The sequence below is a fragment of the Scyliorhinus canicula genome, chromosome 1, assembly GCF_902713615.1.
Source record: "Scyliorhinus canicula chromosome 1, sScyCan1.1, whole genome shotgun sequence".
Classification (NCBI taxonomy): Eukaryota; Metazoa; Chordata; class Chondrichthyes; order Carcharhiniformes; family Scyliorhinidae; genus Scyliorhinus; species Scyliorhinus canicula.
In genome coordinates, this window is record NC_052146.1 from 239,464,898 (window position 1) to 239,488,091 (window position 23,194).

Genomic DNA, 23,194 nt, shown 5'->3' on the forward strand with positions numbered 1-23,194 from the left:
AACTCGCTGCCCATAGTGCGGTGGAGTCCAAATCATGAAATGATTTCACGAGGGAGATATATTTCTGATTTTTAAAAAAACGTTAAAGGGATATGGGGAAGAGATAGTGAGGTGGCTTTGAGACCAGGAAGAGATCAGCCATGATCCAATTGAATGGCAGAGCAGGCTCGAAGGGCTGAATTGCCTACTTCGGGTTCTAATTCTATGTTCCTATGTTCAAAGCAACTCCCATGTCTGGCTGCAAAAGTATGCATAGATCTGTCGTGGCTTCCCTCAAGAATGTTGGGATGTAATTATCACTTTGCATGTGGGCAGAAAGTTAGTGGCTGCAGACCAATGAATGCAGTGGAAAGGAAGCATGATTGACTTTCAGTTGGTCCACAGTCACCAACTTTCCTGCCCTGTCCAGAGTGAAAATTATCCCCATGTCTTCCCATGAAAATGTCTTCAGATATATCCTGGCTGTCGACAAGTGTGGCAGTGAAAATAGGATCTGAACACAGCATCTGAAATGTAATGGTAACTGTCTAATGTTCTCCTGTGATTAGAACTTGAAAGTTACGTGCTCTGCTCATAGGTCACCTATAGATTTTTCATTAGCTTGGCACAAATGTCAGCTGCAGTGAAAATGTCAAAGACTCAAAGATGTTTATTCATCAACAATAAAGAAGCAGAGAAATAGTAACACAGACAGATGCACCAAATACAATTGTTTATTTCAGAGCAAGAAAGACAACTAGAAGTAAGAGACACCTCTTCCAATGTCAGTTTATATTCCCCTTCCTACCCCATCTGAAAGCCTTGGGAGAGGCAAAAAATTCCAATTAGGGAAGGAAAAAAAATCTGGAAAATGACTCGGATCCCCTTCGCCAGTAGAACCAGTCCAGGAGACCACTCTGGCCATGGGCTTTAAGGAACGTAGCACACAACTGCTGCACCACCTGCATGCACCTAAGATGCTATTGGGTCATTTATCAAACAATGTGCAAATACAGTGGTCGATAATGTGGAACGGAGATATCATTAAACCTCATTACAACAGTTTTTTAAAATCGCAATCCTGGTGGAAAGCCTTATCCGCTGTGCTTCCCCCATTTTTCTTCAGGTGGTAAAATTGTGATGACATTACATGCTGCTGGTGGATGAGGTTCTTGGTTGATTTTGTAAAACCAGTTATTACATATTTTATTATGTTAATTAAAGGCCATTGTTTAATTTAAACTTAAATGTGTTTTATGGTTTACATTTGATTACACCTCCCGTTGTTTCTTACAAATGTCTTTTTCCCCCTTTAGCTGAGGTGGTGTACCATTGGTTTGAGAAGGCCTCACAGAAAAGGAGTGAAGAATAATGGCAAAACTAGTCCTGAATGGAAATCAGAAGAAAGGTTGACAGATTGGTGTCACACAAGCTAAGAACACACAGAGACATCAGTTCTTGATCTTCACTCATTCAACTACTCCACTGCTGAGAGAATAACATGTACAGTGGTATGTCCAATTAGAAAGGCAAATATAAAGCCTTTCAATGATGTATAAACACATTTTTAGAAAGAGGCAGACCATCACAAAGAATATTAAATCATATTTTATATAACATTATTTTTGGAGAGTGAGTTGAATTTTAACGTTTAAAAGCAATTCAATGTACAATAATTAAAAATGAATTGAATACCACAGTTGACAGTTTATTTATTCTTATTCATATTTTATTATTTATATAATTTGACTGCAAAGTTAATTGGTTCATATTTTTAAAATAAACATTCTCAAGTGAAGACAGCATAGCAATATGCTATCATAGGGACTATTTTTTAATTTGATGAATGTAAATTACTTAACAGCACCTTTTGAGAAAAAAAATCATCGTCGATTTAGTTTTGCAAAGTGTATTAGTGCAATCTGTTTTCATATCACTTATTTTTAACAGTAATTATTGCTTGTTTTAATAATAAATAAGAGCTTTTCCAACAAGCAGCAGTCATGCAATTAGAGGCACTGAGTTGACCATGAACAATGCCAGCACAATTCCAACTGGCTGCTTCAGTTGTCAGCCGGAGAGCAATGTAAGATTTTGCTATCAGTATTTGGTGAAGAAATTACTGAATTCCAGTTTGGAGATCTCTTTCTCATTTGAAAAATGTGCTTGGTCAATGCGAGAGCTTGGACTTCCCACTTTGCTTAACCAATTCTTCCTGTAGAGAGAAGCAAAGTAGAATTATACCATAATTTTTGAATGAATTCCCCACACGCTTATTTACACCTCTTGGTAGCGTTCTGTAGACATTGGTTCAGTCGATGACTGTCCCTTCGCCTGTGGAGGAGTTTAGTAGCATCCAGTTTGTAATACCAGTCGGCTTACCTGACCTGGGTGAAAAGGGACCTGGACGAGTTGCACTTAAATAGAACTGGGAATGGGTTCCTTGCAGGGAAACGTCTTACTGTTATTGGGAAGGGTTTTAACAAACGTGGCAGGGGTGTGGAAACAGGAGAAGATATACTGGGGAAGTGAAATATCCCTGGAGTAGGGAATCGTAAATTAGTAGGTGGGGGCAGAGTAAGAAATGACGTTATAGGGCAGGATTCTCCCCTACCCGGCGGGCCGCCCAGAAGGTGTTGAATCCTCCACACCTTCAGGGGCTAGTCCGGTGCTGGGGGGGTTGGTGTCGCGCCAACCGGTGCAGAAGAGGCTTGGCACCATGCCAACTGGCGCTGAATGGCCTCTGCCGGCCGGCACGAGTAGGCGCATGCACGGGAGTGCCAGCGTGTGCTGGCGTCATCCCAGCGCATGCGCAGGGGGGTTCCTCTCCACACCGGCCATGGTGGAGGTCCACAGCAGCCGGTGCGAAGGGAAAGAGTGCCTCCACGGCACAGGCCCATCCACGGATTGAATGGCCCTGATCGCGGGCCAGGAAACTGTGGGGGCACCTCCCCCAAGGCCAGATCCCCCTGCGCCCCCCCCAAGGCCACCTGTAGAGCTAGGTCCCGCCGGTAAGTACCAGGTCTAATTCATGCCAGCGGGACCAGCCTAAAATAGCGGTCACTCGGCCCATCACGGGCCGGAGAATCGTCGGGGGGGGGGGGGGGGCTGCTGCTAGTGGCCGCCAACCGGCGCGGCGCAATTCCCGCCCCCGCCAAAACCACATCGCCGGAGAATTCGGCAGCCGGCAGGGGCGGGATTCATGCCCCCCCCCCCCCCCCCCCCCCCCCCCCCGACGATTCTCCGGCCCGGTGGGGGGTCGGAGAATCCCGCCCATGATGTCTAATCAGGGTCAATGTGCATGTATGTGAAAGCACAGATTGTGGTTCATCATATATAAATATGATGAAAGAAAAGAGAAAATGCTGGAAAATCTCAGCAGGTCTGGCAGCATCTGTAGGGAGAGAAAAAAGCTAACATTTCGAGTCCAGATGACCCTTTGTCATATAAATATGATGATGTGGCTAAAAAAGAGACCTTACTCAAAGTAGTGCCCTACTGGGCGTTAAATATTCCTGGACACTGTTATTTTGAATTTATCTCGGGATTCATTGGTTTCATACTCTGGAAGAGATCTTGCTGGAGGTAACAGTCTTCTGTTCAAAATCATTTATTTATAAACTATTTACAACGGTTAAACAAGACCAGGACCCAGCTGGAGCCACTCGGAGATGCTTCACACCCACCTTCCCTCAGTGAGCGACATCACTGAGATGCAGTTCCTTATGCACATGCTCAGTAGCTATTATTAAAGTTAACTCTTTACTCTTCATCTCCCCTGAGTCCTTGTCCACTTATTATTGTCCCCACATTCTCCCCTCACCCCAATGTCTCTCCTCTTATACAGAATGTCTCTATTGTGGTTTCACATGTATTCCGGAACGGGTGCACTAAGCTCCTTCTGAGGCCGATGTGAATTCTGATTCTGAGGTCAGTTTGTTGGGGTTGTCACTTCTGGTTTCCCTCATTTGTGATTCTATAGGTGTGACATTCTCTTGTGGGTCAGGGTACACTGCCCATGAGTTTGTAGTTTTTCTGTCAATTGAACTTAGGGCAGATCTGTTCCTTCAAATGATGCCTGACTGTGCTTTGACCAGATACGATCTAGGGATCTTGGTTGCTGTAGCTTCTCAATAATAATAATAATAATAATAATAATAATAATCTTTATTGTCACAAGTAGGCTTACATTAACACTGCAATCAAGTTACTGTGAAAAGCCCCGAGTCGCCACATTCCGGCGCCTGTTTGGGTACACAGAGGGAGAATTCACAATGTCCTTGGCAGCATGGTTCTGGTCTCTCTTTCCTCTTCCAAATGTGAAATTCATGGTGACCATACAGACTGCTGTGCCCTTTGTCAACACTTGATTATGCCAAGATGCCCTTGGTGGAACTTCTGGGGGACTTGCAGATAGAGAGCTCATGCCTATGGTACCAGCATTCATTCATCATATAACAGGAGGTTGTCTACAATGCTGAAGTGGTGATGTTCTTCAAAATATTTTCTCAAAACTGGATTCCTTGAAATGCCATCTGCCCAGGCAGTATGTGTGAATCTGGATGCACTCTTCATTGCATTTGGGTTGCATAGAATTTGCGCAATATCTGGTCTCTTGCTGACAAGTATTTGGTAGTCAAGGCTTCAACTATGAAGGCTTCAATTGTGAAAGCTTTAACTTCTGCCATGAAGGTTTCATCTTCCTGTACTGGGTAACGGCATCCAGGACAGGGTATTAGCCATAATCTGGTTTTTACCCTGTATGTACTCTGTTGTAGTGTTGTATCGCATGGGTCTAAGTCGGAATCACTGAATCCTGAGGGCAACTTTGCGATTGCTTTTGGGTTCAACAGGGTTACTAATGACTGATCAGTTTCAATTTTAAACTGCAAGCCCAGTACATAATCAGAGAATTTCTCACATACTCAAATTGCTGAGGGCTTCCTTTTTAATAACCACATAGCATTGTTCAATCTTGGTTAGTGATCTGGCCACATAGTAAACCCATCTACTTTTGCCATCAATTTGGATCTGGAATAGCACCGTTCCCAATCCCATTCCAGATACATCGTCTACCACAATCATGGAAAGTTTAGGGTTATTGTGAGCTAGGATTTCTAATGATGTCAGCATCATTCTGATTTGTTCAAATGACTGCTACTGATGCTCAGAGCAACACCATGCCTGGTCATACGGGGCGGGATTCTCTAATCCTGCGGCAGAGTGTCCACGCCGTGTAAACCACCATCGCATTTTATGACGGTGTGAACGGGCCGACCCGACGACTAATTCTGGCCCGCAAAAGGGGCCAGCACGGCACTGGAGCGACACCGCTCCAGCTGCTGATCCCGGAGCGAACTGGGCACCGTGGGATCCGCGCATGTGCAGTGGCACCGGGGCCAACGCGCGCATCCGCAGTGGCTTCCTTCAACGCGCCGGTACCGACACAACATGGCGCAGGAATACAGGGGCCGGCGCGTAGGAAAGGAGGCCCCGAGCCAGAGAGGCCGGCCCGCCGATTGGTGGGGTCCGATCACGGGCCAGGCCACATCGGAGCCCCCCACCCGCCCCAGGCTGCCCCCTGACCCTTCCATGCCGAGTTCACGCCAGCTGAGAGCAGATGTGGATGGCGACGGTGGAACTCGGCGTTTTTACGACAGCAGCTCGTCCCATCCTGGGCCAAGAATCGGCGGGCCGGCCGCGTTGAGCAGACCCAACCGGCGCCGCGCCAACCACACCGGTGCCAATTGTGCCGGTTCTCCGCTCTGCGGTGAATTGCATGCCGGCGTCAGAGCGTCATGGCGCGATTCGCGCCGGTCGTGGGGATTTTCCGGCCTGGCCCCGTCTGAGAGAATCCCGCCCAAGATCTTTGCTGCGTTTATTTATCTGGGATAAGTGAGGCAGAAATGTATCTATTTAATTTTTTTTAGAAAATATTTTATTGAGGCATTGATAACTTTAACAATTTTAAACAAAAAAATGTCAACAAAAACGTAACAATATAACCAACAACCCCCCCACCCCGGGCACAAACCCCAGCCAATATGGCTTACACAAACAGTGACACCTTCCCCAGCCACCCCTTTGTTGGTTCTCCTGCCCTTACTCGTCTCTCCCATGCTCCCTTCCCCCCCCCTTGCTTACAGCTTAATTTTTCTCAAAGAAGTGGACAAACGGCTGCTACCTCCATGCAAATCCGTGCAATGATCCCCTCAAAGCGAACTTCATTTTCTCGAGTTTGAGAAACCCCGCCATGTCGCTAACCCGTACCCCCAACTTTGGGGGTTTGATCCCTCCATCCTAGTAGGATCCGTCTCCAAGCCAGGACGTCGGCTTCTCTCAGTACCTGGGCTCCCGGGTCTTCTGACACACCAAAGATTGCACCTCTGGACTCGGCACCACCCTCTCTTGTGAGACATCTGACATAACGTCAGCAATGCCCTGCCAGAAACTCATCAGCCTTGGGCATGCCCAAAACATATGGACATGGTTCGCAGGACCCCCCCCCCCCCTGTACAGTGCCCACATCTATCCTCCACCTCCTCAAAGAACCTGCTCATTCGGGCCACAGTCATGTGTGCCCTTTGAACCACCTTGAATTGTATCAGGCTGATCCTGGTGCACAAAGAAGATGCATTAATTCTCCTCAGAGCCTCCTCCCATAATCCGGCCTCCAGCTCCCCACTCAGCTCATTTTTCCACTTTCTCTTCACCTCCCCTATTGGGACTTCCTCCCATTCCATCAGATCTTTATAGATCGCTGAGACCATCCCCTCTTCTACTCCTCTTCTCGACACCACCTTATCCTGCAGTCCCCGGTGCGGCAGGTCAAAACCTGCCTCCGCACAAAATCCCTCACTTGGAAATACCGGAACCCATTCCCACCTGGCAACTCAAACCCCTCTCCAGCTCCTCCAAGCTCGTGAAACCCTCATCAATAAAGTGATCCCCAAATTTCTCGATCCCTGCCCGCAGCCATCTCCGAAACCCCCCATCCAGCCCCCTCGGAGTGAACCGGTGGTTATCACATATTGATGCCCACATTGACGCCTCCTCTAACCACATGTGCTGCCTCCACTGTCCCCACAGCCTTGGGGCTACCAATACTATCAGGCTTGTGGAGTACAGAACCGGCGAAAACGGCAGAGGTGCCATTAACAGTGCCCCAAAACTCATGTCTTTACATGAGGCCGCCTCCACCCGCTCCCACGCCGCCCCCTCCCCCACTACCCATTCCCTGACCATCACAATATTTGTCACCCAGTAGTAATTAATAAAATTTGGAAAAGCCAGCCACCACCACCACCCCCCGTCCCCCCCCCCACGCCCCCACTCCAGCAGCACCTTCTTCACCCACAGAGTTTTACCAACCCAAACAAATGCCAAGATAACTGCATTCAATTTTTTAAAGAACGCCTTGGGGATAAAAATTGGGAGGCTCTGATAAACAAACAAAAACCTTGGAAGGACCGTCATTATCGCTGTCTGCACGTGGCCCACCAATGACAACGGGAGTGCATCCCACCCCCTCATTTGTTCTACCAACCGACCCAAATTCATTTATGCAGCTGTTCCCACACCCGTGCCACCTGGATACCCAAATATCGAAAGCTCCCTCCCACCACCTTGAATGGCATCTCACCTAATCTCTTCTCCTGCCCCTCGCTGGATCACAAAGACCTCACTGGCCGAATTCTTCTAATATCCCCATAATCCCTCCAATACCCCCAGCAGGTCCAATATGTACAGAAATAGCTAGTCCGCGTAAAGCCCGACCCTGTGCTCCATCCCTTCGTACTATTCCCTGCCAGACCCTCGCCGTTCTCAATGTCAATGCCAAAAGCTCTATAGCCAAGGCAAACAACAGTGGGGAAAGTGGACATCCCTGCCTCGTCCCTCAATGTAACGTGAAGTAAGCTGATCTCACCCAATTCGTCTGAACACTCTCCACCGGTGCCTGATATAGCAACCTGACCCAGTCCACAAATCCCTGCCCAAACCCAAACTGCCCCAGGACCTCCCATAAATATTCTCACTCCACCCGATCAAAGGCCTTCTCTGCGTCCATGGCCACCACCACCTCAACCTAGCACCCCTCTGGAGGCAGAATTACATTAAGCAAACTCCTAATGTTGATCGCCAAATGTCGCCCCTTAACGAACCCCGTCTGGTCCTCCCCTATTGCCCCTGGGACGCATTCTTCTATTCTTGTGGCCAGGACCTTTGCCAATAGTTTGGCATCCACATTTAACAGGGAGATTGGTCTGTATGACCCACAGTTTTCCGGGTCCTTATCCTGCTTTAAAATGAGGGAGATCGATGCCTGCGACAACGTTGGGGGAAGCACTCCCAACTCCTTTGCTTCATTGAAGGCCTTTACCTACAGCGGTCCCAAAACCCCCGAGAACATCTTGCAAAATTCCACCAGGTATCTGTCCGGTTCCGGGGTCTTACCCAATTGCATCTCCTCCAACCCCTCTCCTACGGGCAGCATGGTAGCACAGTCATTAGCTTTGTTGCTTCACAGCGCCAGGGTCCCAGGTTCAATTCCTGGCTTGGGCCACTGTCTGTGTGGAGTCTGCACAAACTCCCCGTGTCTGCGTGGGTTTCTTCCGGGTGCTCCGGTTTCCTCCCACAAATCCCGAAAGATGTGCTTGTTAAGTAATTTGGACGTTCTGAATTCTTCCTCAGTGTACCCGAAGAGGCACCAGAGTGTGGCGACTAGGGGATTTTCACAGTAACTTCATTGCAGTGTAATGTAAGCCTACTTGTGACAATAGAGATTATTATTATACTTCCACAAGCCCAATTGGGGCCCCCAGGCCCTCCACCTCATTAACCTTCAGGAACTCAAATCCTCCCAGAAACCGCCTCATCCCCTCTTCCCCGGCTCGGGGTTCCGACTTGTACAATTTGCTATAAAACTCCCTAAACACCCCATTCACCCCCACCTTGTCCAAGACCGTATTCCCACCTGTGCCCTTCACTTTCCCAATCACTCTCGCTGCCTCCTGCTTCCTCAACCGATGCGCTAACAACCTGCTCGCTTTCTCCCCATACTCAAATACCGCCCCTCTCATCCTTCTCAACTACCCTACCACATTACCCGTGGTTAACAGCCCGAATTCCATTTGCAACCTCTGGCGTTCCTTTAACAGCCCTTCCTCCGGGGCCTCTGCATATCTCCTGCCCACCTGCAGGATTTCTTCTAGTAGCCTTTCTATCTCCACCCGCTCCTCCTTCTCCCTGTGTGCCCGAATCAAAATAAACTCCGCGCTGACCACTGCCTTCAGTGCCTCCCAAACCGTACCTGCCGACACCTCCACCATATCATTAATCTCTATGTACCCCCAGATGGCCTTCCTCAACCGCACACACACCTCTTCCTCTGCTAACAGTCCCACATCCAGCCTCCATTGCGGGCCCTAGGCCCTCCCTTTGCTCACTCATAAATCCACCCAGTGCGGGGCATAATCTGACACCACTATTGCCGAATACTCGACATCTACCACCCCTGCCAACAACGTCTCATCCAACATAAAGAAATCTTTTTGGGAGTACACCTTGTGCACGTGGGAGTAAAACAAAAATTCTTTCACCCTCGGCCTCACAAATCTGCACGGATCCACCGCCCCCCCCCCCCCCAAAATGTGCTCCATGAATCCCCAAAGCTCCTTAGTTGTAGCCGACTCCCTCCCCGAGCTCAACCGGTCCAGTCTTGGATCCAGGACCGTATTAAAGTCCTCCCCATAATCAGCCGATGAGAACCAGGTCAGGAATCCTCCCCAGTACCCGCCTCAGAAATTCCACATCGTCCCAGTTCGGGGCATTGATGTTTATCAACACCAACGACATCCCCTCCAGTTTCCCACTTACCATAACATACCTTCCCCCAGAGTCAGCCACTATTTTTCCCACCTCGAACGCCACACACTTATTGACCAAAAGTGCCACCCCCTTCATTTTAAAGTCCAATCCAGAATGAAATACTTTCCCAACCCATCCCTTCCTCAGCCTAATCAGGTGAGTCTCTTGAAGCATGGCCACATCCGCCTTCAATCGCTTTAAGTGTACAAACACACGGGCCCTCTTGACTGGCCCATTCAATCCACGCACGTTCCGTTGACCATGCCTATAAACCTTTGTATGGGAGGCTGGTTAGTTCAGTTGGCTAGACGGTTGGTTTGTGATGCAACATTGTGCCAACAGAGCGGGTTCAATTCCCACACCAGCTGAGATTACCATAAAAGTCCAGCCTTCTCAACATTGTCCCTTATCTGAGCTGTGGTAACCCTCCAGTTAAATCACCACCAGTCAGCTCTCTCAAAGGGAAGAGCATCCTCTGGGACTTTGGCGACTTTCAAACTTTTGTAACTCTGTTATATTTCTAGGTGGCAGGAAATCCTTTATTGCTTTTGTTTTCTGTGGTCCTCTGGTAATGGCTGGAAATTGTGCCCAGGAGCTTAGTCATGGGCCCAGACAATTCACATTAGTCACTGAGCGTCAGGTCAACTTCTTGCAGGGTTAGCAAGACTTCACTGACCCGATTTATCATGGTCCTGTTTTGTTGAAACATTGATCAAGATGTTGTCCACGTGGCATATGATGCCTTCCATGCCCTGCAATTTATTGTATAACATCCTCTGGCTGATGGCAAATGGCAGACAGATAAAACACTACTGCCCAAGTATGGATTTTTGACTACTGATCCAATGGTAACTGCCATTGGTGAAGATTGTATTTTTTTGGAAGTTTAGCCAAGTTTCATCCACTGATGGAATTGGATGTATTTCTCTTTCCACTGTCTTGGTATGGTAGGTTAGATCGACATAGGTTTGAGTGAAGACATTAGGCTTTGGGATTGGTACCATACCAGAGTATCACTACTTGGTTTAGTGACTGTGGAAATGACCCCTTGTTGCATTTGTTATGGGCCAGGGTTTAAAGAACCCCAAAGTGAATCATGGAGTTCACCTGACCCACAACTTTTAATAGATTGTGGTTTGTGGAGCACACGGCCCACTCTACAGGTGGTACAGCAGAAATGGAAAAGTATTTTTTAAAACAAAACAATGTTTATTCTATGAACTCAAGTTAACCTTTTTAAAACACACAGTGAGCATCTTCGCAACCATTAATTCAAATACAACCCCCAAAGAATACAACACTAAGTAATCCTTTAAGCTTTCCTTTTAACATCCATAAGACTTAAAACATCTTTAACCAGAAGCACATCAGGTTAAAGTCACTACTGTTATTAGTTTTAAATCACTGGGATCGATTTACAGTCTTTAGATTACAGAGAGAGGCTCTAATAGACCTTCTGGCTGTGACTGCAGCTATCTAGCTCTGAAAACTAAACTAAAACACACCCTGCAGCAAACAGCCTAAAACGAAAGTAAAAAGCCGACAGACAGCCCAGCTCCACCCACTCTCTGACATCACTGCAGTAGTAAACACCCATTTCTTAAAGGTACTCTCACTACAGATATTTATATACACACCCATTTATAAACACCCATTTCTTAAAGGTACTCTCACATGACACAGCATTGCCTCTATCTCATTCCTAACTCTTTGCAGAAGTGAGCATGGGACCTTACTTGGTGTGATTAGACAAATGGGTTTAATCCTCTGCCTTGAATGTAATGTGATACACCATCTTCATCTTACCTAAAAAGTGTGAGGAATTACCTCTATATTCATTGTCTTGTGTTTCTGTATTGACTTTACCAACTTTTATAAACCAGTTCACAGCTATGCAGCTTGTTTGTTCAACAAAGAACATTCTTGATAATGTACAATGTTTCAGAAAATTCTCTATCTTTTTACTGACTTATCTAGCTGGCCTTGAACATTTAACTTGATCCCCTAAATGCTAGAGATGAATAGAAGACAGTTATAGAGACATGAAACTCTTGTCAGATAACACTGAGATACCAGCTCCCATGTCTAGCTTGAATTTGGTTGGATGCCCATTTATATCTGTTAGCACTCCAATACTAGTTTTGATTTGATTTTATTTCTCCTAAGAAGGTGTTTTCCCGGTTGTTGAGGTCTTGAGTTTTTTTAAATGCAGGTTCCTTTAAAAGATTTCTCCTATCTTATAAACACAGAGTTCCTGTAACGGTAGACGTCTTTAAAATAGTTTAACATATCACGGCCATGGCATTGAGAATTTGGGTGGGGCATTCTTCGTGCCTGTGGCCCTTCTTACCGCCACAGTGGGGACAGAGAAAGACTTTCTGACTTCCTTCAATGTCAGGAAGAGTTAAATTTAAGCAAAGCTGTACAACTGGCGAGACAGGCCATAAAGTGCTGGCAGAAGAGCTTTTGTCAAAGATGCAAGGGCAGTTGGTGCCTTTTCAGGCTATTTCCCTGGTTGCAGCCGACTATACTTCTGGTTATACAGCCCACAAACTGAACAGCTTCATTGGGCTGTTCTTGGGGAAAATTGCCCTTGCATCTTTGACAAAAGCTCGCCTGCCAGCACTTTATGGCCTGTCTCACCAGTTGTACATCTTTGCTTAAATTTAACTATTCCTGACATTGAAAGAAGTCAGAGAATCTCTCTAAAATCGCCAAAGACTATTCTATTTCTGATCAGGACGTCTTTTAGATTGTGCCCGTACTGTACCAAAATTTATTTGAATAGACCCAGCTTGTAGGTCTGTTCATTTAATGGTTCAACCCAATTACCCAAATAGTCAATTTGATTTTGCATTATTTAAATTTAAAATATAAGTTTTTGACTCTCACTTCTCCCCCTCAAACCTCTCAAGCCTAATATCAAATTCAAGTGGGGTACTATTATCTAGTGATAATGGATTGGATTTAATGAAAGCAATGGAGGTCTGGGGAGCCCGTGTCACCCTTTAGTGAAGGTTCGTTAAATGCCACTCAGTCACTTAACTGGACAGCAGCGAGCCTTCCTCAGGATCAAGGACTTGGCCAGCCAATCAGACACTAGCTGCTCTATTGAATGGCAGCACCACTAGGGAGGTGGTGGCTGCTGGTGGTACTACACCCACTCAAGGCGTAGGATGCACAAAGTGCTTTTCATGATCCCCACATGGTGAACCCCTTGCCTGTTGCTGAGATAAGGGCCTCAGCGGTGGTGGGATGAGGTCTTTAAGTAGGCACTAATTGAATAGAGATAACAGAATAGAGATGGGAAGGCAGAGGTGTCCCCACCAAACACACCAAAGGAAAGGGCATTACATTCTATCCTAGTTTACTGAATGAGTAATCCAGGGGCTTAAATTGGTAATCCTAGATGTGAGTTCAAATCATGGAAGTTTGCGAATTTGAATTCAGTTTTAAAAGAAATAAATCTGGACTGAAAGGCTTGTCTCAGAATTGGTGACCATGAAGCAATCAGATTGCTGCAACACTAAACAGGTTAACTCCTATCTTGTTGGGAAGGAAACTAGTCACCCTTATCTGATCCTGCCTAAATGTGATTCCATGTCCACAATAATGCCCATGGGAGCCCAGTAGCGCAGTAATTAGCACTGTTGCTACACAGCTCCAGGGTCCCAGGTTCGATTTGCAGCTTGGGTCGCTGTCTGTGCGGAGTCTGCACATTCTCCCTGTGTCTGCGTGGGTTTCCTCCGGGTGCTCCGGTTTCCTCCCACAGTCCAAAGATGTGCAGGTTAGGTGGATTGGCCATGATAAATTGCCCTTAGTGTCCAAAAACGTTGTTGTGATTACTGGGTTGCGGGGATGTGGTGGAGGTGTGGGCCAAGTGGTCTCCTTCTGCACTGCAGATTCTGTGAATGTGGTTGATTCTGCCCTCTTCTAAGACCAGTGAGCCTTACATATATAATAATTTTCCAATGAGGCATCAGGTTTGGATACGGCAAAAGAATAGATGGCCCTGAAACCCCCTCCTCATTTAACAAGATTTGGGATAATGTTGGGAGAGCGGCCCCACAGATTGGTTAAGCAACAGATGACAGAATTGTGTCGGAGAATCCGGGGGGGTCGCAAGAATCGCACCATGCCGCCCCGATTTGCCGGTTCTCCAGTGCCAATTTTCGGGCACCCACTGCGCCGGTCGGGGGCCATTGAAAGCGGCCCCTCTGGTGATTTTCAGGGCCTCGACCAGCCGAGTGCCCGCCGGCGGGGCCTACCGATCGGCGAGTGGGCTATTTCCATGGGGGCCTATGTTCGCGCCGGGCCCCTGTAGGGCTCCGCCATATTGCCTGGGGGCCGGCACAGAGACGGGAACCCACGTGCATGCGCAAATTCGCACCAGCCGTGGCGCGCATGCACTTACTCGCGCCGGCCATAGCGCGTCTGCATTCGGGCGTTGGAGCTGCAGAGATCACTCCGGCACCGTACTAGCCCCCTAGGAAGGGGTTGATAGCTGCCAGGTGAGGCCTGATGATGCCGGAGTGGCTTGCGCCACTTTTCACGTCGGCGTCAGAACTTGGCACAGGATTGGAGAATCTCGGTCAATGTCTGAGATTCTTCATTCAACACTTCAACAGAGGGGGTGGTATAGGGTAAGTTCCCAATATTGACACTTGACCCATGAATTTTCAAGATGTAAATTCACACAGCACAAAGAAAACCTATCTACCACTCACCCTCACTGGTGAATTGATATTTCTCCATGTTGAACACCTGGCGGCACGGTAGCATAGTAATTAACGCTGTTGCTTCACTTGGGTCACTGTCTGTGCAGAGTCTGCACGTTCTCCCTGTGTCCTCGTGGGTTTCCTCCGGGTGCTCCGGTTCCCTCCCACAAATCCCAAAAGATGTGCTGTTAGGTGAATTGGACATTCTGAATTCTCCCTCCGTGTACCCGAACAGGCGCCGGATTGTGGCGACTAGGGAACTTTCACAGTAACTTCATTGCAGTGTTAATGTAAGCCTACTTGTGACAAAATAAATATTATTATTATTACCATTTATGAAAAGCATTGCAAGGATGAGGGACTTGCAGTGTGTTTCACAAAGAGAGGCTTAGTGCCACCATTGATCCAGCTGGCTGAGTCCTGAAGGTCATGGCTGAGAACCTATTATCACCAATCGACCAATGCCAGATGCATCTGCTCATAGTTAGAGTGACCGCTACATAATCCATCTTGACACTAAGGACAGCCTCATGTCGTGTAGTATTATAACCATATCAAACTGGACAGATTATGGCTCAAAACCTGGCATCTGTGAGGCCTGTAGATCATCAGCAGCAGCATTATATTCCACCACAACCATCTGTAATCTCATGGCCCTGCAAATTCCACATCCTACTATCATCAAGCAAGGCAACGAGATGTGTGGAAGAGCATTCCAGGAGCAGGACCAAGAAAAGCGGATACTGAGTGCCAATGTGATAAATGCTAAACAGTGGAAGCAGGGTTCTAAATGAGGACAGAACTAAATGATCCTACAACTAACAGATATGATCAAGGATCTAGATTCTTTCACATCCAGTTATGAATGATGCTGGAATTAACAACTAAAGAGAAGAGGAGACTTCATGAATAATTTCCTCAGTATTTCTTGCACATATTAAATCATAAAAGGAGTTATTTCTGTTCATTATTCTTTTGCTGATTATTAGACTGGTTTTGATTGCCTAAGAGGGCTAGAGAGAAATTTTCCCACCACCAATGGACCTAGGTTTTGATCTGATTTTTCATCACTCCCTTGGAGATTACATGTCTTATGGTCTTATGGCTCTGGATGGGATTGACGTGATGCATAAGACATTGCAATTTGATGAGACAGACTGGGTCAACCAGTAGGGTGGTTCCCGTATGTCACTTTCATATGTTCCTAACTGAATTTCCTTCCTTGCTTGCCAGCAATGGTGAGCCTATCATAAGCCTATCAAAACCATCCCACATGCTTCTTTACGATCCTGGGAAGACATTATAGCAGGTTTGCAGTGAATTCTCACATTGCCACTAAAGTGCCAACTGTAGAAGAATTCAGTCGGAAAATTACTGTGTAAACATTACTAACATCTCAACCAGGTTTACTACAAGGTCAAAATAATGGTGAGCTTAGTGCCACTCGTTATTAATGTGTAAATCCTCCAGCAACTTGTAGCGAAGAAGAATTGTGAATTGCCACAATTTGCACCATTCATCTGATAAAAACAGTAGCCCTCCCATTCCCCCTTCCCTCATACTCTGTCAGTTTCAGGAAATTGCTGCATTTGCACATTAATTGCCAATTAAATTTGTCACAGAAATTTAGGACTGCTACTTAATAGCCTAATGATAGTACAGAAAGAAAACAACAAAACTGTGGAGTCTTGTTTCTCCATGACCACACAACTTGACCACAAAAGGTAGTCAAACACATTATAAAAATTCAGTCTTCTTTACTTATAAAAATATGGAGATTATGGCACAGCTTGACTTCAGACACCAGGAGCAGTTATACTCAACTATATACAAGCTCTTTGTGGTGATGCTGAAAGCCCGCACTTTCGACCAGGTCACAAACGCATGCTCACACTTGTTCAACTTTCTTACATATAATCAAATACGAAGCTATTTACTATAACACTCTACAGTATTACAGATAACAAATTTTTGAAATTATATGTTCGCTTTTCTTTTTGTTGCTTTTCACTATCTTGTAATTCAATCTTTATTTCCTTCCCTAATTTTCATTCTGTACCTGATTTGGTTCTTATTCACCATAGTTTCTTCTTCAGTCCTTCCTTTCTTTCTCACTCTTTTTCTCCCCCACCCCATGCCGGGTGGGATAATCGCCGGGACGTCGCGCGAGTCGCTCCACGCTGCCCCGACACCCGCACGCGATTCTCCCACCTGCCCGAAACCAGCGCCGTGAGAATCGCACTGGGCCACTCGGAGAATCGCTGCAAACGGCGAGCGGTGATTCTCCGGCCCGAATGGGCTGAGCAGCCGGCGAAAAAAATGACAATCCCGCCGATGTCGTTCACCCCTGGTCACTGCCGGCAGGAACTCTGCGGGAACGCTGGGGGGGCGGCCTGTTTGGGGGGGGGGGGGGCATGGGGGCTCCTTCACCGGGGGGGGCCTCCGGTGGGGTCTGGCCCACTGATCAGCGGGCCGGCCTCTCCCACCCCCCAGCCTACTTCCTTCCACGGCCGGCCCCAGACCCCGGCGCCATGTTGGTGAGGGGCCGGCGTGCGTAAGAAGTTCCCCGCGCATGCGCAGGATGGCGTGGCCCAACTGCACATGCTCAGGAATGAGCTGCCCCAACTGCGCATGCGCAGGTTGGCGCGGCGGAAGGAGGCTAGAGCGGCATGAACCGCTCCAACGCTGTGCTGGCCCCCTGTGGGGGCAGAATAGGTTGTGCCTGTGTCCTGTTCGCGCCGTCGTGAACACTTGGCCTCAATTTTGGAGAATCTCGCCCCTTAAGTCTCGTTGGTGTAGGAGTTAGACTGTCCTGTCATTTACTAATGTCCCAGGTGGTCCTGTTTGCTGCACTGTTTTCTGTTCTCTCTTCCAACAACTCACAGTGCAAACATTCGTTCGCAGAAGGGTACGGGATAAATGATCTAACTAATGGGGCATGCCGTGAGATGCCCCACTCCAGGAAATTTTGGGTCATTAGCAGTTTACACAACAGCAGAAATCTCTGCCAAACTAATTCAACGTTGTATGTAGGATGTTCAACTTGAAAAAAAGTCATTGTCTGTGCAGTACTGCTTTCTGCTTATCTATGGATTTTGCATTTCCCAGTAAAACAATAGTCTGCTTGGAATATGTTGTTGCATTCAAGTGCTTCAAATAACCTTTCGCTTAAGATCTTTTCCTTTAGAAAAAGCAGGAATGTATGTGCAAATAAGGAAAACAAATGTCCCTTGTCTATGTGGCGCATAAACAAAGCTGTGCTCAGATCAGAACATACTGTTTAGTTTGGGAGTAAACTTCTTAAAGTAAAAATGAATTATTTGAAAGGAACTTTAATGCTTCTTTCTTTGATATCACTTTCAGTTCTTTGATTCTTTTCCCCCTTTTTATTTTTAGATTTATTTTTCAGTTGGAAGCTGAAAAGAGTGAATTTCCAATGTTTTCCCCCCAATTGTCTACTATAACTTTGGTGGAAGAACCGTGGAATCTTCAATTTTCTGGAATTTCAAGGCTCTTTATCCAAAATTATAGCCAATAGGTGGGGGAATTCCTGTGGAAATTCACCCTATAGCCATAATGACGGTAAATCCATCAGGTTAGGGAATTTTATGACAATCTGTGTCTAGCCTAATGCCTCCTTTCAATGTACAACAAGGCCTGAAGTAAGGGGTCGCTAAGATAATTTCCAAAGGAGACTCTTAGCACAGAGAGATGCACGTATCATTACCAAGTTACCTGTTTTGAACGCATGGCTTAGGGTTCCAAAGATAGCTCAGTGGACCTGGTGTGGATCAGGAAGTATTTGATCAGAGATTTTGGGCGGGATTCTCTGGTCCCCCAGCCACGTGTTTCTCGGTGGCATGGCATTTGCTGGTGGCGGGACTCTATCCTCCCACCGCTTATCAACGGGATTTCCCATTCAAGCCACCCCACTGTGGTGAATGTGATTCACACCGGATTATAATCTGTATATACATGTGCCTATATTGTAAGTGCAGTTGCACTACCTGACCACCAGGGGGAGTAGCTCTGGGAATGCTCGAGAATTGTACTGGGCTTCTCCCTTGGCTCCGCCCAGGACTCCTCCCCCTGGAGCCACTGTATAAAGATCCGTGCCACATGGTCAGCCGGCCAGTTCACCGAAAGTTCAATGGCTAACAGGTTGGCTCTGTTGTGAGTATATTAAAACCGCTATTCTAATCCTACAAGCACGTGTCCGTAGAATTGTTGGTTCCAACAATTTAATATACTCAGGAAACAGTCGAAGAAATCATGGAAGCAACCCTCAAGCCCGGACGCCTAGAACTCGACCCACAGGATGCAGAGGCTAAGGAATTTTTTTCCCACTGGCTGAGATGTTTTAAAGCCTACCTGACAGAAGCCAGCACCGCCGGAACAACGGAGGAACAAAAACTCAGCCTACTGCACACGAGGGTAAGCCACAGAATCTCCACACAGTTAAATCCGGCCGGTTCTTACACCGCAGCGCTGGCGATATTGGACAAAATGTGCGTTAGGCCCATTAACGAGGTTTATGCACGCCACGTGTTTACGACTAGCCGTCAGCGGCCTACAGAAACGCTAGCCGAGTTTGTAAGGGAATTGAACAATCTTTCCAATGACTGTAATTATCAAGCCGTTACCGCGGCTGAACATAGGGAGCTTGCTGTGCGGGACGTTTTCGTGGCGGGCCTTAGGTCTAACTATGTGTGCGCCAAAGACTGCTAGAAAAGGGGGCCCAGGACTTAGACACTACTGTGGAGTCTGCTACCACTATGGAAGTTTCCTTCCGCAGCCTCACCTCGTTTCCCGCGACCTCATCGTGGACCCCCGACCAACAGTCCCCCCAAGCCAGTGCCGCACGGCCCCCCAGCTACCGCGCTGCCAAAGCCAGTTACTCTGTCTCCCCAGCCAGTTACTCTGCTGCCCCAGCCAGCTACTCGGCTGCCCCAGCCAGCTACTCGGCTGCTCCAGCCTGCCATTTCTGTGGCCAAAGCCAGCACACGCGGCAGCACTGCCGGCCCGTAACGCGACCTGCAGCAGCTGCGGGCGAAAAGGACACTATGCCAGAGTGTGTCTGGCGAAGAAAGCCCCAGCCTCTAACTCTCCCACGGCTCAAAGCACTTGTTCCGCCCCAGCCTCTAACCCTCCCACGGCTCAAAGCACTCGTTCCCTGAATTCACAGGCCTGCAGGCCCCGAAATGCTGCAGACTGTATGCCGACTCCGCCCCCACCCGAAATGTGCAACTCATGGGGGCGGCCATCTTGGCAATCCTCCTCCATGCGGCCGGCCATGTGCGACTCATGGGAGCAGCCACCTTTGCAATCCTCCTCCATGCGGCCGGCCATGTGCGACTCATGGGGGCGGCCATCTTGGGATCCATCCCCTTCAAACTCTGAAACTCACCTCGACGACTACAAACTCAGAGGGCAGTCATCACGGGGCCACTCCAGCACAGCTGATCGAGCCGCCGACTACCCGCAACTCAGCGCAGTCACCCTGGATCAATCCCGCCCCAAGCACCTACGAAATTCGATGGCGGAGGTCCAGATCAACGGGTACAGCACGCCATGCCTCTTTGACTCCGGGAGCACCGAGAGCTTTATACATCCAGAGCTGGTAAGACGCTGTTCGCTTACTATTTTTCCGGTGAGCCAAACTAACGCCCTCGCTTCGGGCTCCCACTCAGTCCAAATCCAAGGACGCACCGTTGCTACGCTCACAATTCGAGGCGCTAGTTATTCGAAATTTAAACTTTATGTCCTGCCCGACCTCTGCGCGCCACTCTTATTAGGCCTTGATTTCCAGTGCAACCTCAAGAGCCTCACCCTCAGCTTCAGCGGGCCCCTGCCCCCACTCACTATCTGCAGCCTAGCCACGCTGCATATCTCCCCCCTATCTCTCTTCGCCAATCTCACTCCAGATTGCAAACCAGTAGCTACTCGCAGCAGGCGATACAGCCTACAGAATAGGGTCATTATCCGATCGGAGGTCCGAAGGCTGCTCAGTGAGGGGATCATAGAGGCCAGTAATAGTCCCTGGAGAGCTCAGGTGGTGGTCGTCAAGACCGGGGAAAAATTTCGCATGGTCATCGACTATAGCCAGACCATAAATCGCTTTACGCTCCTAGACGCGTATCCCCTCCCCAGAATTGCAGACATGGTTAATCAGATCGCCCAATATCGGCTATTTTCCACGGTGGATCTGAAGTCTGCATACCACCAGCTCCCAATCCTCCCGGAGGACCGCCACTACACGGCACGAAGACCATTTCCTCCGGGTTCCTTTTGGCATCACTAACGGGGTTTCGGTGTTCCAACGAGCAACGGACCGAATGGTAGACCAGTACGGGCTGCGGGCCACGTTTCCGTATCTGGACAATGTTACCATCTGCGCCTATGATGGAATGGCAGGACCACGACGCCAACCTCCACCGTTTTCTCCAAACGGCAGAGAAATTAAATCTCACTTATAACAAGGAGAAATGCGTTTTCCGCACAAACAGACTGGCCATCCTCGGCTACGTCGTGGAGAATGGAGTCCTGGGCCCAGACCCGGACCCCCTCTTAGAACTCCCCCTCCCTCATTGCCCCAAGGCCCTCAAACAGTGCTTGGGGTCTTCTCATACTACGCCCAGTGGGTCCCTCAATATGCGGACAAAGCCTGCCCACTCTTTAAGGCCACACGATTTCCCCTGTCAGCTGAGGCGCGCCAGGCCTTCAGCTGCATCAAGGAGGACATCGCCAAAGCAGCCATGCGGGCGGTGGATGAATCCACTCCCTTTCAGGTTGAGAGCGACGCCTCAGAGGTAGCTCTAGCAGCCACTTTAAATCAGGCAGGGAGGCCCGTTGCATTTTTCTCCCGTACCCTATCCGCTTCAGAACTCCGACACTCCTCAGTCGAGAAGGAAGCACAAGCCATCGTGGAGGCTGTTCGTCACTGGAGGCACTACCTCGCAGGTAGGAGGTTCACCCTCATCCCCGACCAACGATCGGTTACCTTTATGTTTGACAACTCTCAAAGGGGCAAAATAAAAATGATAAAATCCTTCGGTGGAGGATCGAACTCTCCACCTATAGTTACGATATTAAATATCGACCGGGGAAGCTCAATGAGCCCTCGGATGCCCTATCCCGCGGGTCATGCGCCAGCGCGCAGATCAGCCGTCTGAAAGCCATCCACGTTGACCTCTGCCATCCAGAGGTCACCCGGCTCGCCCACTACATCAGAGCCCGAAACCTGCCTTTCTCCAACGAGGAGGTAAAAGCGGTCACCAGGGACTGCCCGATCTGTGCAGAGTGCAAACCGCACTTCTATAGACCAGAGAGGGCCCACCTGGTCAAGGCTTCTAGGCCCTTTGAACGCCTTGCGGTCGATTTCAAAGGGCCACTCCCCTCCACTAACAAGAGCATTTATTTCCTCAACATCATCGACGAGTTCTCCTGATTCCCTTTTGCCATTCCATGCCCTGATATGACCTCCCACACAGTCATTAGGGCCCTGCATAGTGTCTTCACCCTGTTCCGTTTCCCCAGCTACGTGCACAGCGACCGGGGTTCGTCCTTAATGAGCGACGAGCTGCGTCAGTACCTGCTCGACAAGGGCATCGCCTCGAGCAGGACTACCAGCTACAACCCCAGGGGGAACGGACAGGTGGAGAGGGAGAACGCGACGGTCTGGAAGACCGTCCTACTGACCCTCCGGTCTAGAAAACTCCAAGTCTCCCAATGGCAAGAAGTCCTCCCAGACGCGCTCCACGCAATCAGATCCCTCCTCTGTACAGCTACAAATCAAACACCTCACGAGCGACTCGTCATTTTCTCTTGGGGCGCTACCACGGGAGTCTCACTTCCGGCGTGGCTGAGGACACCAGGCTCGGTCCTCCTGAGGAAGCACGTCAGGGGGCACAAAACTGAACCCCTTGTTGAAAAGGTGCGCCTCCTCCATTCCAACCCCCAGTACGCATTCGTGGAGTTCCCGGACGGTCGCCAAGACACAGTATCCCTTCGGGACCTGGCACCTGCTGGATCCAGCCCCCCCCCTACCCCCACTGAGGAACCCCTTACCCCGTTCCCTATGCTGCCGCCCCCTCGCGCCCCCGATTCCGCAAGCTCACCCCACCGGTTCCACGCGCCAGAACCAGCCCACCCCAGCGCCCCCAGTCTCCGGTCGAGCCAGAGGTGTATAAAGTTCGGACGAGACCCGTCCCGGAGTCTGCCATCGTACCACAGCTCTCAACACCCACCCAGCCACCGCAAGAGGCTGCAACCCCGGTGCTCCGCAGATCGAAAAGAACAATTCATCCACCGGACAGACTAACTCTGTGAGCCACCACCCCCGCTGGACTCGATTTTTTTCACAGGGGGTGAATGTGGTGAATGTGATTCACACCGGATTATAATCTGTACATGTGTCTGTATTGTAAGTGTAGTTGCACTACCTGACCACCAGGGGGAGTAGCTCTGAGAATGCTCGAGAATTGTACTGGGCTTCTCCCTTGGCTCCGCCCAGGACTCCTCCCCCTGGAGCTGCTGTATAAAGATCAGTGCCACATGGGCAGCCGGCCAGTTCACCGAAAGTTCAATGGCTAACAGGCTGGCTCTGTTGTGAGTATATTAAAACCGCTATT

At 48.7% G+C, this 23,194-nt stretch overlaps 1 protein-coding gene across 2 annotated transcripts in view; it reads right to left on the reverse strand.

Annotated features, from left to right (window-relative positions):
• Window positions 1-631: 631 nt before the first annotated feature.
• The window catches only part of LOC119972746 (acylphosphatase-2-like), a 187,860-nt gene continuing 165,297 nt past the window's right edge, over window positions 632-23,194 (reverse strand). Inside the window, exon 5 of one of the 2 annotated variants that reach the window (XM_038810061.1) lies at window positions 632-2,194. Coding sequence is in view for 1 of the 2 variants with exons in the window: in XM_038810071.1 (XP_038665999.1) it covers window positions 2,080-2,194 (115 nt within the window). In the remaining variant the exon portion in view is untranslated. The remainder of the gene's footprint in view (window positions 2,195-23,194) is intronic. The other variant, XM_038810071.1, reaches the window with a different exon arrangement.